We start from the raw sequence: 18,578 nt of genomic DNA, 5'->3' as shown, positions 1-18,578 counted from the left end.
AAATTGATCAGGGGCAAACAATGGGGGCTTTGCATAATGTAGTTAAGCTGGCGATTCTGTGGAAACATGTGCGTTCTTTAGCGTCGGGTGGGGCGTAGCGGCCCGATTCGTACACGTTTTCGAGTTTCTCGCCATTTTGGACATAAAAAGGACCACATTTTGGGATTTTAGACAGTTTAGGGGAACAGAAAACCGTATTTTTAAAATTCGTCCGAATAATTTTTTTTGCGTTTTCTTCGCATTTGGGTCATTTTAGGCACGTTCTCTGTGTTTTCAGCCCATTCCGAGTGAAAAATCGAATTTTGGAAGATTGCTCGATTTGTTGTAGATTCTCTGAAATTTTCGCTAAGAGAGAAACTTCGAAGCCAGTGCCACCAAAATTCGCACTGCGACTGCGCAGTTAGCCACTAAGCATGCGCAGTTGTGCAAAGTGTTGAATTTTGGAGCGAGAAGCGGGCAAGTTCAAGATGGATAAGGTTTGCCTCTATGGGGTTTAACAAAGGGTGCAGAGATGCGGACCGTGTTTTCGGCTCTCTCTTGATGGAATATGGAAAAAGCTAACCCGTTTCCTTCGGAAAGAGTGGACGCACTCGGGAAAAATTCAGAAAACATCAAGACCTTACGCTTCGAGCTCTCCCTTACGGAAAGCGACGAGAAAAAGTGCCCGGAGTTTTCGTTTCTGGACCTCGTAAAGGCCGCTACGGTGGGTAAAGTTTACGTCTTCCGAAGCTACCCTTTAGAGCCGAAACTGTTTTATCACTGAGGCACGTCGTTGCTGTTTCTGTCGCTGGCAGTACGTGTTACTGATTTTTAATTCGCGGGATTTTTTTTTTCTTCCTTGAGCAGACCAATGGTACTCCGGATAAACCTCCGTGGGACGATGAGGGAGACGACGACGAAAAACTAAAAGCTTTGGCCAAAAAGTTTGAAGAGAAATATGTAAGTTTTGCAGCGCGGTGAAGTGCAATTAGTTTTTTGACTAGTACAACAGATTCCTTAGAAACCGCAGATCTGTGAAACCGTGCAAAATGCAATGTGTGATCGATGTTATGTCTTTGTAGTATTTTAAACTGTAGACCTAAAACGTGTTGATTTTTTTTTACAGGCCCCTAAACCGAAAAAGCGTAGGAAAGATCGGATGGAGGTAAATCAAAATACTTGTAAACTGCTCATTGATATAATGTGTTGTTTCCAACGTTTGTGTACCACCGCTAGAGTTGCGCTCCTTTGCAACTTCACTAGTTGTTCTCCTATGTGTGGCATTTGTACTGCGACAGAGATTAAGACGACACTAATTGCTTGTGACTTTAGTTTATTTTTTATTGGACTAAACCAATGTTTTATGAGGGCGTATTGATGCCACAGTCGTAAACGTGAAATCAAAATAATTCGAACCACTTGTTTTGAGTAGCGCTTACGCTACTCCAATAATTCATTGTCTCTTTGACATGACCTTGGTTTTGTTCCTAACTGCCTTTTCGAAGATCCTAAAACGTTTTAACTACAAGTCTTTGTTTAGGGAACACTGAAATCCTCATAAAGCACGATTTTTCTATTGTGTTTTTTTGTATATTAGTTGTAGAGGGCAGTTAATTTGTGATAAAATACGTCGCGAAAAATTTGCGTTATTTACAAGGGTGTTCGTAGTCGTTAAACACGCTACCGGCTAAAATCGGGACAGTTCCCATGCGCGCAAGGATTTTTTTCCTACAAATCGTGGATCTTTTCTATATTGATTGTAATTACAAATTTTGTTCTCAATATCTGCTGGTTTTTACTTTCCTTTAAGAATATTCTAAGATTGCGATTGATTTCCATCGAACAGGAAATACTGAAGAGTTCCTAAATTTTGTTTCCGGTTACTTTATTTAAAAATCTGATTGCTGGAATAAGAACTGCAAGACTGCCAATTCTCTGCCATAGGTTTCATTTTCGTTCACCTTGTTACAATATTTAACAATATCAACTACTGATCTGTTTCTAGTTTTTTTAAATATATATTTAACTTGTGTTGCAATGCAAGTCCTTTTATTGCAATCATATGCAATGTGGACAGCCCCTGTCTTGTTATAGATTGACTTAATCAAAGGGTCACTCTGAAATCAGACCAAAACCGATATGCACAGCTTGACTTGTTTCCAGTTTTGTGTTGTGAGACAATTCGTAACTCTTATTTCTACCTGTTGTTGTGATGTAATTTCACTGAGGTCAACCCCCTAACTGTAACAGATCATGTTTATGCTGTCCACGGCATTAAGTTAGATGTCAGTTATTTTATTGTAGGAGTCTCATGCCCTTAGTTAGTGTTCCGGTGGTCTAAGTATTTTGTCAAACCCTTACCGGGGTCTTTGTGTTGGGAAGGAAGGCAGTTGTCTAGTGTTCTCCATGGATTTGCTAGTGGTCAGCACTAGCTGGCAAGAATTAACTTTTATTTCAGATAATGAAAGTTATTTCACTGCTCTGACTAATTGAAGTAGCAAATGATTCAGAGGTAGATAGCTAGCAGAAGTGTTGGCTGTCAGTGCATCTTAAGCGTACTACAATTTCCCTCTCTTCTCCAAGTGGGGACATCTTTCAAACTGCACCAATCTTGCAGTGGCTTGCTTTAGATCTGACACCATAAATTACTGTATGGATTGGAATGTGTAATGGCAAAAGACATGCCATGGCCTATATTTTTCAAGTGTGTCATGTAATTTCATATACTCCTTTTTCATCCTTGACAACGACGGCTCAATTTGATTTTTATTCTTGCCTCTTTGGTCTATTTCCATCCTGGCAAACAATCAAATGAAGGTTTTCTTCAATCAATGTCACAATTTAATTGATCCCCAAAGACAGTTCGAATAAACATGGGGTAGCTCCTGTAAATATCAGGGTTGTCAAAATAAGCCAGCAATCGGCACATTTCACCTTCTACTCTGAAAAATAGCCTAGTTATTGCCAATGCTTGTGGCTCAATTGTCGGCGTAGAAGCATGACATTGATCAAAATAAAACTGTTTTTGGTACTGATTACTTTGTATCATAGTCTGGTTACTAAAATCTTTTGACAACCCTGAATGTATTTGTACCAGATCTAGAATAAATAAAGATCCAGTTCATTTGTACATTGTATCTGATTTATCATCACGGGTTTATTACGAATCAACTTAACGGCCTGCTCCCAGTTGGCTTGTTAGCTCAGTTGGTAGAGCGCTGCACTAGTATTGCAGAGGTCAGTGGTTCGAATCCTGTACAGGCCTGATTTTTTCAGGTCTGATTTTCGCTATTGCTTAAAGAGCGCTCTCTACTGCGAGGATCGTGCATCATACGTAAAGATCCAGTTGTTGCTTTAATTTACTAGATGATCACTGGGACTCCAGGACTCTCTGAAAATACCTCTTATAATGCTTCTATTGTCGTTTATTTTATAGGATTTGATTGATGTCACTTATGGTTATGACGAGACAGACCCTTTTGTCGATGATAGTGAGGCTGTGAGTTATGCCTTGACCTTTTAAGTTATTTCACTTAAAAAAATGGGATTGTTGCAGTGCAATGTTCTCCTTCCCTATCATTCTACTTCCGATCTTGTGTTATGATTTTCTAAGTGTAAGTATTCTTGGAAGAAACTGCTGTTAGGGACAGTTCCTGATTTTTTTCAAAACATGAGTTGAAGTAATGGTCAGAGTCCATTGATGAAGATTTTTTCTCAGGTCAAAGCATCAGCTTGCACAAGCAATAGAACTTTTCAGGAAAATTTTCACGTGCTTCACAATCAAGTTTTAGCTCTGGGTTCAACCAATTTGTTGTAATTTATTTCAATCTGTTAATCCTTTTACTGGTAGATCTCATTTATTTAGTAATTCTCCTTTCTGTCTGCTATACAATTCTAATGATTTTAGTTTGGAGAACTTGGTGGTGGATCTTCCAAGAATCCCACTATTGACACTTTTTTAATTCTCATCACTCACTTACTTGATATTGTATCGATTTTATATGGAGAAACTCTGTTTTGGTCACTCATAACATTGAAGGGTTAAGAATTAGTGGAACTTAAGTGTTGCTGTGACATGGACCAAATATGTGGGTGTGTTGCTGGAAGCGTACATGATTTTGTACCTTACAGTGTTCAGTAGTGAGGAATTATTATAACCATCTGGAACTTAAGTCCTTTTGGCCATTACTTCAGTTAAATTAAGAGCTATAGTCATAGCATTTTTGAGTATATGCACTACAGGAGCTAGCACATTGTATGTCGCTATGCTTTTCTCGTCTTTTCTCGTCTTTTTTCTTTTTTTAATAAAGTGTTAACTACCTGTGAGACCTTGTTGGTTCTTAGTTCTCCAAGAAAGAATCAAGGCTTTAAGGATGAGATTGATTAGTTGCTCTGAATCTGTGGATGTGATTTTACTGTTCTCAGGTTTTTAAAGAGCTGTAGATTTTAGTTTCTCTTGTTTATTGTTTTAGTATGATGAGCTGCTACCGGCTGACTGGACAACAGAGCATGGTGGCTTCTATATTAATCAGGGTACATTGAACTTCAGACCTGCATCCCCAGGAGGTGATAGGTAATAAAAAAATTATCTAGCACATACCTAGCTGTAATAAATGGTGTTTTTGATGTCAGTTATAAAAGCGTAAGCTGTATACATGACCATTTTGGTCTTTGTGGCAAAAATGAAAAAAATAGGCAACAAGTGGTGGTGTGTTGTACAGCAACATAATACTAATGTTTTTGAACTTTGAATTTCAGTGATGAAGAAGACTTTAAGAAAGCAAAGAAGGTTAAGCTTAAATCTCCTAAGGTAGTAACATCTATCATTAATTATACCTGAATGGCTCACATTTTAAAAATAATTGGGTACTACTCTACTCCCAAGCTATAAGTGACAATGAGTGTTGTGTGTGAGTGAAAAAGACGGCAATTTTATGCTTACTTTAATAAAAAAGATTTCATGTCTTAAATGGTGAGACAAAAAAATCTAATCTCTTAAAGATTGCACAGCACATTTCTAGTGATAATTTTGATAGATATGTGTCTTTCTATAAGAAAATTCCCAAAGTGCCTAAAGTCAAGAAAGTGAAGGACCCTAGTGAAAAGAAAGAAAGGAAAAAATCAGACAAGGAAAAGAAACCACGGAAGAGCTCAAGGTACTGTCAGATGTTAATATTAATACGTCCCCCTCAAACTGATTTTTTGTGTCATTATTGGTTCCTCTTTTCTTAGTGTCTCATTCATTTGTGGTGTCTCATTCACATTCAGACTTTTCTGGCTATCTGTCAATGCAGTATTCTCAGCTATGACATTTTGTATCTTTTCCTACTCACTGAGGTCTTCATAATACACTGATAATTACTTATAATTCATCTAATTAGTGACAGATTTCATGTTGCCCTGTGTCTGCTCAATAATAGATCACAGACAAGCTCATGTGTGCATGATGCATGGCCTAGAATGTTATTGATGTTCTTACCACATTTTAGTATCTTCTGTGAGACCCAGAGCAACATGGAATCTATTTGTTAAATTGAGAACAAAGCAAAACATTGTGAATGGCAATGTCATTTATGCCTCTGTCCTCCAATAGATCATGACTGAGAAGCAAACAAAATGGAAGTATCATTCAGCTTATCAAATAAAGCACTGGCACCCTTAAAACATAACACCAGTAGGCATATTCTCCACACCGTTCTCTATACATTTCCTAAGGTGCTGACAAGGAGAATTTGCTTATAAATCAAGAGTTTATGCAGTTGCTGATCATTTTCATTATACTTGCGACCTTAATGTTTGATTCAGGAGTGATGCTGTTAGCAAAAACTCTGAGAGGAGAAAGGGGTCTTTGTCGCAATCTCATGGCAGTGCTTTTGTTTAATGCCAGTTAGCACTATAGTATTTTGCCATTCATGAAATCAAGCAAGGAAGAGTTTAGACTTGAAATAGAGATTGAATTGAGCCATGCAACAAAATATGCCATTGTGAAGGGATTTTCAGTGGTGTTAAGCCAAGCTTCTGGTTTTGTTTTCTACAGTACTGTAATGCTATATTTTTATTCGATTTTTCCAGTGGTGAAAAGGACAAAGAGAAGAAATCCAAAAAGAAGCACAATATTGGGAGTGCCAACAACTCAAACTTGTCATCATCTCCAACCACTGCAAAAGCTTCTGCAACTTCCACAGCTACTTCTTTAAATTCTTCTTCAACTCCTACTCTGAATTCACAAGGAGCAAATGGTCCAATAACAAACCATTCATCTCCAGCCAAATTACCAAATGCTCCACAGGTCACCAATCTTGGAGCTCTTAAAACTGAACCAGGCACTTCCACTCTGGTGAATGGTGACAGCAGTGTTGCAATGACAGAAAATGTAGGAAGTGCACCAACTGATAAAGGTGCTAGTTCTTCACCTTCTTCTTCGTTGCAAAATGGAATCCAACCTGCAGAGGGCAACTCAGTAGAACCAAATGCAGAACCAAGCACAGAACCAAATCTTCCTCAGTGTTTGCCGGCAGATGTAGAGAGTTGTATATTGAGACTAAAGCAGGCAGGAAGCGGAAGTATGAAAGGGAAGTGCAAGTTTTTCAACACTGATGTCAACCATATGTTACTTGAGTAAGTATTCCATAGTTTGGTACAAATGTCTTTTTTTCAATGTTGTCAACATCCTTTTAATTCACACTTAATCACTTAGAAAATTTGGGATGCATATATGTGTCATTTTATTTGAGTATTCTTTCAGCAGTGTTCAGAGAGTACAAAGGTTTGAGAATTGATCAATGCTTTGATAAATTCTCTTTTACCCTTTCACTGCCAAGGTGGTTAAACTATGGGTAAACAAAAACTAAAACAGTGTATGCCACAACAAATAGATGGAACACTATAATATTTGTTGTGTTCTTACAGTAATCCTGTATCTTCTTTACCTCCTCTATAGACTCGCAACCAAATCAGTAACGCTTAGCAGCAAAGTTCGAACGGTAAGAAAACTTCCAAATTACAGTGGTTTTTTTTTTAGCATAACCTGTAAACTGTTTAGTGTATATGGTTCTTCTGCATCAGTTGTGGAGGGACAATATCCTTTATGAATTGATAGTTTCCGTCTATAGTCATGCTGTAAACACACATGTGAGTCTGTGCTCTGTAGAATGTAGAGTCAGGTGATTTTCATAGCATGAAGTACAATGTAAGTAGGGGGTGACAATCTCTCATTCCCCATTTCTTGAGTGTAGAGAGAGATTGGACGAGTGAAGTGTTTTTCCCAAGAACACAAAGCAATGACTGGACCAGGTCTTGAACGCAGACATTTTGACTTATATAGCCAAGTGACTAGTGACATCTTAGATGTTACGACAATTTCACTTTGTTTACTATGCAAACTGGCCTGTGGAGATCGGAAACCACTAGCGAAACCCTAATTTCTACTAGTCCGTAGCTAGTGAGGTACCGTTGTTGTTGAACCCTGAGTCCAGAATGTCTTTCATTCTATGCTCTGTAATGTATCAATTTGGCTAATTTTTTTCTCTTCCATTGCAGGGCATATATGAATTTTTAGCTTTCTATCTGCCATGCACGAAGGAAACTTTGATAAAGAGAGCAAAGAAACTTTTGTTGAATGATCTGGTAATACAAATGGTGTTGGTGACAGTTTTCCTTTTACTCCCTTTAAAATTGTCTATTAGTTGGGAGATTGTTTCAAAGCTGTTGACTTTTATTGACTAGTGAAATCTAATTCTCTTTTCTGTCTAGGCCGGTAGACTGAGAGAGCCAATGGCTAAACTCAAAGCAGGTAGGTTGCAAAATTGATTTCTTAAACTTTACTGGCCAGCAGGGATAATTTTGTCATGTAGAAATGGAAAATGCTTATACTGAGTTGCTAGGTTTATTGGTGACATTAGGGTGACCAGAGGCCAGGAATCTTGAGTAAAGTTGTCTGAAAGAGGAGAGGTTTTAGTTATTTTGGTTACTTCAGAAATGTAAAAAATGATTTTTAGATTTCTTAATGAAAAGAAGTTCTTATTGATACCTTTCCCCTGTATGATCTCAGCTGTAGATCGTGTCATACCAGAACAGATTAAAAGATTTGAAGAAGAAGTCAAAAAACATGTGGAAGAGGAAAGCCAGAAACAAAGGTGACTTGAATGCAACTGAGTTGTCCCAAGAGAGAATTGATCTGATTCTTTTTTTCCTGACTTTTTTTCCTGTTATATGGCCAACCAGTTCTTTCTGGTTGTAATAGTTGTGGTAAAATCTATTTTTCTATTACCTTTCTCTCAGTAGTGCAAAACAAGATGGAGAAAATTCAGAAGATCATAAGGTAAAGATAGACAAATAGAAATGGCAAAGTTGGAGCATAGTTGTTGAATGAAGAAAGTCTTTTTTTAAGAACATTTGATCTGTAGATTAAAGATAAATCTGAGGGTCCAATGAGAGCAGGCTTGGACTTTTCCCACTCTTGTGACATGCACAAAACATATTTTAAGGGTACTAGTAATGATATTTGCAAGTTATACTCTCTTTCAAGTTCTTGCTCTCTACTTTAAAAGATTAGTAAACTTCAGTGCAATGTTGTGATTAAGTAAAGCCTTAAAATTACTTTTAAAACTTGAGAAAACAAATGAGCATAGTTCTGTTGAGAATAAGGTGCGATAGTGGGTAGTCAAAAAATATTTTAATGATTCCACTGAAAAATCTAGGGGAAAAAGCCACCTGCTTTGAACTTTACGGCAACAGTGAAAGATTTTTCTGGATTTTGATCAGTGCGTGTACTTATTCTCGTTGTAATTTTGTTGTTGTTGTTGCAGAAGGAACTTTTTAAATCTGCAATGGAGCTGGATGAAGATACAGAGAAAAGTGATGAAATTACCACTCCCACAGATCCTAATGTAGGTTTAACTATTTATGCATCTCATGGTAGTTTTTTTTAGTGCTGCTGTTCTATTAAGTGCTATTACCCTGCATTAATGAACTTGAGTGAATTTTAGAGGAACTGATCATTTTTTGAGAAAAAATCAAATTATTGCCAAAGCATTTTTGTTGTGCGAGTGATGTAAACAGGCCAGAATGGTTGATTATTTAGCTGTGACAAAAAATTATCATCCTGTCTTTGATGAAGGCACCTGCTCAGCCAGAAGACAAAGCAAAGAAAAATGTTCCAAAGCGAAAGTTTGTTTGGACAGAAGAATTGAGGTACATATGAATTAACACAGTGCTGCTACTCATAATTTCAATTTGTTGCAAATAAATTATTTGCTGGAATAGTAATTATCTTGTTCCTTTTGGCATTGATTTTGTTAGTGGACTCTCAGTATGTATTGATTGTGATCTGTTAACTTTTAGCTTTCAACTTTCTCTTAATTAGGAATCTATTATGTGATGTTGTTCAAATGAAAATCAAAATCTTTGAAATGTCAAAGACTAGAGCACAATCTTCTGAGGACCAGTTGAAGGTAATACATAGTATGTTCAGGTTATTTGACTGTCTGCAGATACTCTGCAAATTGGGTAATATTTTTCTGAGCTGTGCAGGGAGGGGGGGGGGGCAATGAAATATATGAGTAACAAACAAACTATCTGCTTGTATTCTGTGTCAAACCATTTATTAAAGGATTTATTATAATTCCATTGGCACAGTTTTCTTGTATTTTGGCTGTTAGTATTTGAAAGGCATCCTGTGGCCTCATCTTAGGGTCATATTGATTGTTGAGATGTGCAGATGTTCCAAGTTTTCTCTCTCTCTTTTTTTAATTCTCTGCCAGCCTAAAGATTTTTTGTCCTGACAATGTGTAATTTTCTTTTTTAGCTGTTCTTTGAAAATGATGTACGGCCACTTTGGCCAAAGGGCTGGATGACAAGCAGGTTGGCACTTGATCAATTGCTTGCTAATTTAATCCATGAATTTTGCTGATCTGGGCCCAGTTGATCAAAGAGTGTACAATGCTATCCAGCAGACAAATCCCTATTTAGCAGACAAGTGTCGACAAAAAGGCATTTGCTGTACACTGCATAGAGATTTATGGGGTGCATAGCATTCTCCATCCTTTGAACAACTGGGGCTTGATAAGAGATCATTCTTCTAGCTGCCTCAATTATCATCCTAGAACTTAATATGTTTTTTTCTGCAAGATCAGAATATTTCATTTGATTTTTGTTTTGTTTTTTGTTTTTTTCTTCTCTTAGAATACTCTTCAAAGAAAGCAAGCAGGCACACTTAAAGTACACCCTTGTTTCGTAAGAGAAATGTTTCATTCGTATGGCATTTATTTGATTGCAGTGAATTGAAATAGTTACAATGTTCATACTTATTGTTTTTACTTCTCTTTCAGAGCTAAAGTCCCTAAGAAAGGTAAGATTTGTAAAATGGGTATTAAGAGTGCATTTAAAGTGTGGCTAAACTAAAACCTAAGTTCAAATATGCCAACCAATAAGAAAAAAGGAAAATACCACAGGAGCTAATGAGAAGTGATTGAAAAAATACAATGAAACTTCTTGATGTGAACAAGAATTTAAGCAAGAATTTAAAAATTCATGAAAGGTATGAAAGCGATCGTCGCAGTAGTTGACCCTACTTATTTCCATTACTACATATGTAGGTTTCTTTACTGTGAGGATTGCTTTCATACATTGTAATTGTTTGTTTTTATTTTTTGTTTTCTGATTGTTGAGATGGGGAAAAATTTCAAAACCAATAAAAGATTGTGAAAAAGCAAAATCAATGCAGTCCCAGTTTACTAGGGTTATGTTGAGATGAAAGGTAACTTTAACTCTTCTTTGACTCTGTCAAAATTTCTCTATTGTTTAGTATGAGGTATTTTTTGTGAGTAGTTTTTTCTCTAAGACTTGGACAGGGTTTTGACCTTGATTATGCTCTTCTCTACAGCTCCTGGCCCTAAGAAACAAGGGGAATCTCCAGAGGCTCACCAGAGTATCAGTCTCCCCAATCAAACTAGTCAGGTCAGTAAACAACCTCCTTAATTTGCATCAGGACTCTCATGGATTTTTCCTGGTTTCACACTCATGGCAGTAAAATTAAACCTTAAATTGAGTGAGGACTTAAATCTAATCTTGGAATCTGAAGCAGAAGTACTTGGGACATGGAATAAAATGAAGTTTCTTGAAAAAAGTCCTTTGATTTTAAAAGTCCTCAATCATCTTTACAAGGTTCCCTTGCCATGTGTAGAAATTGAAATGATAGGGTTCAATGGATAAAGTGAACATTGCCCCTAGTGGGGTGGGGAAAGAGAAATTCTCAATAGAATAAAGTTGGAAGACATAAAGCACTCAGAGGTTTTTGCAATTTTGGTTTTATTCAAAACAATGTTGGAAATTAGAAGTGGCATGCTTGCCCATACAATTTCATATAACACTGCATAAGTACAAAGCCAGAAGGAGACAAATGTGAATTTAATAACAAACTGCTTGTTTATCGATTTTACCTAACTAGCATATTGAGATGTATTGTTGTACTTTTAGAATTCTGGCAGCACTGATATTAAGGACATACCAAGTGCCACTTCCTCAGTGGTAGGCATTGGAAGTCCTTCTGCAGTCACATCACCAGCGCGTGCACCATCATTGACCACAACAAAAGCAGTGATAACTATGTCAGCTTTGAAGAATCTTGCTCAGTCAGACCAGTTAATCCCCAATGTGGTAGCCCCTACTTCTGCGATAACTGTGCAAAAACCTATTGTTACCACTGCTAGTGTAACAAAAATGGAAAGCACCGCTGTGAGCAGGGCAGGACCTGAACAGAAAACCCAATCTGCTCCAACAATGGCAGGATTAAATCTTCCAAAGAAGGAGCCAGCCATGAAGTCACCATCATTGTCATCAGACAACCTTCAGTCAAAGCCTGCTCTCACTATATTAGACTTTGCAGATATGATTCTTCCAGGGGGACAAGCAGTCGCAACAAAATCTCTTCAACTTCCACAGACAGTACCTCCAAAGCAACAGTTAGGTTCATTTCTTAACAAGACACCCGCATCACCTAAGGAGAAGCCACGAGACCAACCCTTAAGTCATATGCCTAGTTCTGTAGTCACATCAACAATATCAGTCCCAGTTCAGTCATCCACAATTTCACCTGCACGCACTCAAATCACAATGTCGTCCCCCCCAAAGATCATTCGCTCCTCCCCTGCCATTGTTCAGAGTTCCAGTACAAGTCAGCAAGGATTAATGGCAGCAACTGTTGGTGGCCTTGCTGCTCAAGGTTTGCAAAACAGCTTTATTGACCTGGCGTCTTCATTGAGACAGCAACAAACCCCAGTCTCTTTGGCCACATCAAGTCCAACAATTTTGGATTCTGCTTCTCAAAGAAGGTAAGCAGATGTGACTGATTGTACATGTGTGAGTGCAGTGTTTAGAAATCATATCCTCCAGTTTTTGTCAAGTACCGCCATCTTAGATGCAATTGAGAATTTGGAGTTCCACAGTTACTGTGCTAGCCTGTGGGAGGAGAGGTTGGGGCTTCAGATCTGGTCAGTTCATTATGTTGTGTTCTCTGGCATCTCCACCTTGGAGTACAAAGGGTTACTGGAGAACTGTAAGGGAGAGCTGATGAAATGCACGGGTGAAGGTAGCATTGCAGTAGATTGGCATCCCATCCATGACAAGCAATTGTGCTTAACCTTTATTGCAATGGTCATTATAACATAACCAAAGTAAAGCACGCACTCTGATTGGTCAATTCAGCGTCCCCCATTTGCCCCTGGATGTACGCTGCTGACGTGAGCAAATGCAATGACTAGTTTTCCGCATGCGCTTGTTTTTTCTGGTCACGTAAGATTTGTTAAATAAAAGGAAACTGTCACTACAATGTATCAATGTTATGTTATAAAACAAATGGTAAACGCCACAGTGTACAACTATTGAGTTATGGATGCACTTGGGAGGTTTACTAAGCACTCAAGAAGCTAGAGTTGCTCTCGGCTATCACCTCTCGCGACTCTTATGCTTCTTTTGTGCTTAGCAACCTCCAGCATGCATCCATAACTCAATAGTGTACGCTGTGGTGTTTACCATTTGTACATTTGTTAGTGTACACAGTGGTGTTTACCATTTGCAACTTTTTTTCATCATGTTTACAGACCTGATCTCAAGAGCTGCCAAGCAGTACATCCAGGTTTTAACCCAGGTTTGTCACCTCAACCCATTACCATGTCTTCAAATTCAGCCGTTGCTTCACAAGTGCTCCTGCAACCTCAACCTTCCAACCTCACCTTGTTTAATGCTGCAGCTGTCAATCTTCAAGGCAAAGGCACCACACCTTTAACCCACATTGGATTTGTGTCACCCAATCTGCAGTCTGCTATGCTACACCACTTGTCACGACAGTCGCAGGAACAATCTGGCTTGGCTCTGCAACAGAATCACTTCAATCAAGGTAGAGTTACTTCAGTCTGTAATGTGGTATGATAGAAGTGGTTCCTTTGGCTGATTCTGTAACCCTTTAAAACTCCCAAGAATCTGGGCCCAGTTGTTCGAAGGCCAATTAGCGCTTACCCAAGGTTAAATTTTAATCCAGGTTTCTATATTTCTTTGTTCAAAAGCTGTTTTGGGATAATTTTCTCAGTTCTTTTTAGTTAGCTCATTCAATCATCAAATTGTAAACAAGTGGAAATAAGCTGAATTTTCTTTTAAAGCTTTCAGATCTGAAATCTAATTTGACACTGACCCTGGGTTATCCTAACCCACCTTTGAACAACTCGACCCTGATTGTTAATTCTCTTCTCTAGCTGCTATGCATTTTCTTTTAAACGAGTTCCGAGAATATGGTGTTAGATCAAGGCAACAACTACAACTGGATTACGTATAGTTACTATAAGAAGTAACATGTTGTTATAACTTCTGGGAGTTTAAGGGTAGGAGGGGTTACTTGTCTATCAGTTCTGTAAATAAGCGTTCACGATGCTGTAGAGCTTGCTTACCATGCTGAAAGATCCTATAGAGCGTGAAATCTCCTTTAGTAACAAAGCAACTCTAAGCCAATCAGACCTCATTCGAATGTTCTTCATCAATTAGCTTTTGCATCTTCAAAGTAAAACAAAATCGCGCTGTAGTTTAGAAAAGTGTATGTCAACAGATCTTGATCATGGCTGATAAATAATTATCACAAAATTAGGACCAGAGAAAAAGTCAGGATAATCGAGATAATAAACCACTTTCATAAATGGCTGCCAAATTAATATTCTTTTGTTTAAATTTAAAGTAGCCCCTGTGGCCTCGCTTGAGATGATGTATTCTTTTGAATTTTGTACTGGAGAACGAGGCCAGAAGGGCTAATTTAAATCTAAACAAAAGAATATTAATCCAGCAGCCATTTATGAAAGTGGTCTATTGAGGTCTGGATAATTGAGGTTGAACTGTTGTACACTTTGGAAACAGTATCAGTTTTGTTTGACCCCATCAGCACAAAGGATAGATAAAGATTGACTAATTACTGAGTGAAAAAGTGGTGAGATCATTGCAATTGAAGTTTGTAAAGATTACTAAAGTAGATGAATATGATAAATTTTAAGCTTGGTGTTTAAGTAGATGATGTATTCTGTTGTTACACAGGCTCAGTACTAGAGCATCTGAAGGAAGGTTGTACATTCGACTCCTATTAAGAGCTTTCAGTTTTCTTTTTCTCTAAGTATGCCTGTGTCATTCACTGAAAACATCTTCTTTCATTACTGAAATAACTGAATAGTTCACACAGAAGCAATGCTGCTATGTCAGTAATATGATGATGAAAAAGCTAAAGATAATTTAGATTAAGTTCTAAAATCAATTTGTTTGAACCTATTTGTTTAAATTCCAACAGTTCTCTTGGGGATGAACCCAACGGCCAATCAGACCGTGCCCACCTTACAGCTTCCCCATGGTGCCCTGTTGTCCAATCAGCCCGTCTATCAAGGTATTTTGCATTACTCTGTGGTATTGGCATAAATTTTTCCTTTCTTTTATTCTCTGTCATTCCCAAGAGGAAACACACAGGTGTGTTACTTACTGATGGTACAGCTAATCATCTATTAACTGGAATTTTCAATTATCCAGTCTCTTCTGTGGTCCCATTATTTGATGAATATTTATTAGTCAATCCAATTAAATCACTTTTCCCCTTAATTTAGCCTATATATAGATATGTATATCTTATTAACCAAGCGCAAGGGCCGTACTGGGAAAATATTGGCCCGAGGTCTTGACAGTACAGACCGAGCACAGCTCGGTCCGTACAAAAAAGACAGAGGGCTGATATTCTTCCAGTACGGTCCTGAGCAAGCTTGGTTAATAAGAGATTAATTATACGACTGAAGTTCAAAGGGACACAAGTGTGGTATCATTCGGGACGGTGCCCAGTCCAATACTTAGAGAATATTGGACCGGCAAATAGAGCATTTTGATTGGTTGATTTTAATTATTGGCCCTCTGCTTGCCCGAGTCGTGTAATAAATATATATATTTGTTGTAAATAAAATATCATTAATGCACACTTCTCATCTCCTTCAATGCTGTTCTTAGGGATGTTGTAGCATTGCATGACATCCCAAGAATGGGCCTGAGAGGGAGACAAGCACACTGCAGGAGAACATCAGAATTCTCTTTTTCAATTAGAGTCTAAACTTTGTTTCTGTACACCTTTTTAAAAAGAACTAACTCGCTTCCTTTTTTCTTCTAGATCCAAACCAATCTTCCTCAAGTGGAACTCATCCATCACCATTCTTACCTCGCTTCAGCTAATTTTGTAATATTAACAGATACACAGAATTCCTTGTACAGATTTTTCACATTTCTACCTATTTTATACATGAATGCAATGGCATTGTGACTATCATAAATGCAAAGGAACCTTTCCCTAAAATATATAGGTAGATTGTTATATTATTGCTGTGTCATAAATGTTTGAGTGGGAATCATAGGTTTGCATGTATTTTAACTGCTAAATTCCCATCAGATTCATTTCCAATCTCTCATAAAGCATCTGTACATAATTAATCAAGCTAGTGTGTTTTAAGAATTGCTAAAATGATTGCTTAAAGCAAAATAATCTCTTCATATCAAAACTTTTTTTCCAATGCACCACACAACGTAAATATTACAGTTAGGTGTACTTGAAAATGGATATAGTTTTCACTTTCTCCATTTTGTTGTACACTTAAAAACACTTCAATGGCAAACGTGGCATACTAGTGCACAAAAATATACAAGGAATAGCTTAATAAACTATTTCCTGAAATTAAGGGTTACTTTTGTCATTCATGAAATAATTTGAATTTTGACAGACAACTCACACTGATGTTGCAATTCAACATCAGGTCAAAGGCTAACATAAAGCGCAGTAGTCATAGTTAATATAATCATTATCAAAGATAGTTGTTGAATTTGCTTAAGTTTAATATTGAACACTGAAAGAAATACTCAGCACAATGTGAACACAATTGTACCTTGCCGCACTTGAGATTTTGTTTAAAAAAAAACCATTAATTTCTTTCTCTAATATGCTACCTGTAGCAAGAAAATTTTGTGAGTTATATTCCATGGATGGGAAATTTTTTGGGTTTTATTGGAAAACAACTTGATGGAGACTTCTGCAAACTAATCTTTTTGATTTTCTGTTGAAGAAACAGACAAGAAAGGAACCATATTTACTCTAGAGTTTATTCCATGTTGAGTCATACAGAAGAGACCTGGAGTAGATGGTTCATTCAGATATATTGAGTAAATCCAAATACCAAGACTTTAAAAGACATATCCCTGCTTGCAAAGTTCTTGGTTGGACTGGAGATGGTTAATTTTTGCAACATTCTATTCAGTGGAATTCTTTTCTGCATGAACCTAATTGTGCCTTTCAAGAACAGAATACATGGTAGAAACACTTCTGAATCAGTTTCTATTTTATTCTTTAAACCATAATTCAAATTTACCATAAATAGTGTAAATACACTTCTAGGCTCACATTTAATATCTAGGTTTGTGATTATCCAATGTGAAGGCACTATCCTTGTTCTTTGGTGTCAATATTGAAAATAACTTATTTTTCCAAATATTTACTAAAAATTCTTTATGGGAATAAACTTGATACTAGCTTTATAGCTGACTACTGTAAATTTTTCCCAGCTTTTGAATACAGCCAGCAATTAGAGAAAACAGCTAGAAAAATAAAATATTTGCACACAAAACATTCATTGTTTTGTTTCAGTTGTTACAACCGAATCACAGTGTTGAGCTGGACAACTGTATTTCCTTGTCTTTGTATTCCTAGTTTGCTCTGACCACTTGAAATCTGAACATGTTATCTACATCTGACCTTGCAACTTGCACAGATCAGGTTAAAGTACTTTTTCTTTCCTTCCATTTCTTTCTTATATTCATAAAAAGGAAGAACTTCCTGGGAAGCACTTGGCCTGCTTTGCGCCATTTCCTCGAGTTTGGTCTTCAGTCCTCCTAACTCAAAGTGACTTCAGGGGGGGGGGGGGGGCAGGCGGTGAGCACAAGCTCATTATCTAAACAGTGGCTCATGATCAAACCTCCAGAAGCACATTTGGTGGTTCATTATCCCAGTGAGCACAGCTACTTTTGGGGGATAGCTACAACTTTGTTTTGTTTCCTGCCACTTCAGTTTCTTCTTTCTCTGTTGTTTTCTTGACAACTGTACCAGCCACAACACCCGTAAACAGAATCAACCCTAGCCACTTATTGGACTTGAACTTTGATAAGCAATCAGCTGAATTGGAGAGATCTACAGTCTTAATCTGAAAACAAATTTTCACAAAATCTGTCTGAGCTGGGTAAATGCACCCTGTCTATGATGGTTAATGAATTCCTTGCTCTTTTTAATGATTTAGTGAACTAAATGTGGATGGACCCCAAATAATTAATCTCCATGGCCAGTTACAAGAAAACTGGCGGTGGAGACTATTTGCAGAAACATGCCCAACTTGAATGCACCTGTCTGCAATGAGAGCTAATGCCTACCCTTTAATTCTCCTGGTTGTTCTATGGCTGGTGAGCCCTATCTACCGAATAAATCTCCATTCATAGTGCAGTATGTTTTGTAGACACTTATGCGTGGGATAGCAAGGGAGTACCCTGTACCCCTCTGTAAAACTCAGTCACGTAAAAATGTTTGGCCTTATCATGCATCACGAATAACATCCAAAACTCTTTCCTGTTCGTGCGAAATTCAAGACAATCATGTTGAATTTCTATCTTACTTTTGTCTCATCTTAGTTGTTCAAGAACCAGTTGTGGTCTGTTTTGCGACTTTTATCGATCCACATGAAGTCCATCTACTGAGAACACCTAACCACAAAACATTTAAAGATCTGGGCCCAGTTGTGAATAGGCGGATTTATGCTGACCTCACTGTTGACATTTTTGCTCATTTGCAAATGGCTTTGCGTAAAGAAGGAAGCATGTTAGATACAAATTGACTTCAGGCAGCTAAAGAGCTAGAAAACCTCAGTACATGGTGAAATTTTTAGCTCTTTGGGTGTAATATTCAAGGAGAAATAGTCCATCAAAAACTGCAAAATTTCTGGGTGGAGAAAGCGCTAATGAGCTCATACATTCTTTGTAAAATTTTGAGTTTTTAAACCCGCGTTGCA

The 18,578-nt window shown here is 37.6% G+C and overlaps 2 protein-coding genes and 1 non-coding gene across 5 annotated transcripts in view; 2 read left to right on the top strand and 1 right to left on the bottom strand.

The window, feature by feature from the left end:
- The first annotated feature begins 409 nt into the window (after positions 1-409).
- On the top strand, positions 410-17,061 carry LOC111338470 (ubinuclein-1). 2 transcript variants are annotated; one of them, XM_022944985.2, is made up of 24 exons: positions 410-703; positions 847-939; positions 1,106-1,144; positions 3,416-3,478; positions 4,452-4,552; positions 4,738-4,789; positions 5,035-5,135; positions 6,052-6,597; positions 6,920-6,962; positions 7,519-7,605; positions 7,732-7,771; positions 8,030-8,114; positions 8,263-8,299; positions 8,787-8,867; positions 9,098-9,171; positions 9,344-9,431; positions 9,785-9,840; positions 10,162-10,212; positions 10,308-10,327; positions 10,862-10,935; positions 11,455-12,308; positions 13,077-13,372; positions 14,795-14,887; positions 15,650-17,061. In XM_022944985.2, exons 1-24 carry the CDS (start codon positions 548-550, stop codon positions 15,709-15,711), a joined length of 3,192 nt encoding a protein of 1,063 aa, XP_022800720.1. In that variant the 5' UTR covers positions 410-547; the 3' UTR covers positions 15,712-17,061. The 2 variants fall into 2 exon arrangements, with proteins under 2 accessions (XP_022800720.1, XP_022800719.1); XM_022944984.2 differs by having other exon boundaries at positions 411-703; positions 8,260-8,299.
- Trnat-agu (transfer RNA threonine (anticodon AGU)) lies at positions 3,172-3,244 on the top strand. Its single transcript has one exon. It is a non-coding gene; the product is annotated as a tRNA-Thr (tRNA).
- The window catches only part of LOC111338473 (4-hydroxybenzoate polyprenyltransferase, mitochondrial), a 12,309-nt gene continuing 7,302 nt past the window's right edge, over positions 13,572-18,578 (bottom strand). The window contains exon 6 of one of the 2 annotated variants that reach the window (XM_022944993.2): positions 13,572-14,019. In XM_022944993.2, coding sequence (XP_022800728.1) covers positions 13,978-14,019 — 42 coding nt within the window. In that variant the 3' untranslated portion in view covers positions 13,572-13,977. Of the gene's footprint in view, positions 14,020-16,441; positions 17,724-18,578 lie in introns of those variants that run through there. The other variant, XM_022944992.2, reaches the window with a different exon arrangement.

This window comes from Stylophora pistillata, chromosome 9 (genome assembly GCF_964205215.1).
Source record: "Stylophora pistillata chromosome 9, jaStyPist1.2, whole genome shotgun sequence".
Classification (NCBI taxonomy): domain Eukaryota; kingdom Metazoa; phylum Cnidaria; class Anthozoa; order Scleractinia; family Pocilloporidae; genus Stylophora; species Stylophora pistillata.
This window is presented reverse-complemented; position numbering and strand designations above follow the sequence as displayed.

Excerpts from the sequence above, each read along its gene's own strand:
- LOC111338470 (XM_022944984.2), top strand. The coding sequence starts at position 548 with ATGGAAAAAGCTAACCCGTTTCCTTCGGAAAGAGTGGACGCACTCGGG. Across the intron at positions 704-846 it reads ACCTCGTAAAGGCCGCTACG|ACCAATGGTACTCCGGATAA; the intron begins GTGGGTAAAGTT and ends TTCCTTGAGCAG. Across the intron at positions 4,790-5,034 it reads TTAAGCTTAAATCTCCTAAG|AAAATTCCCAAAGTGCCTAA; the intron begins GTAGTAACATCT and ends TCTTTCTATAAG.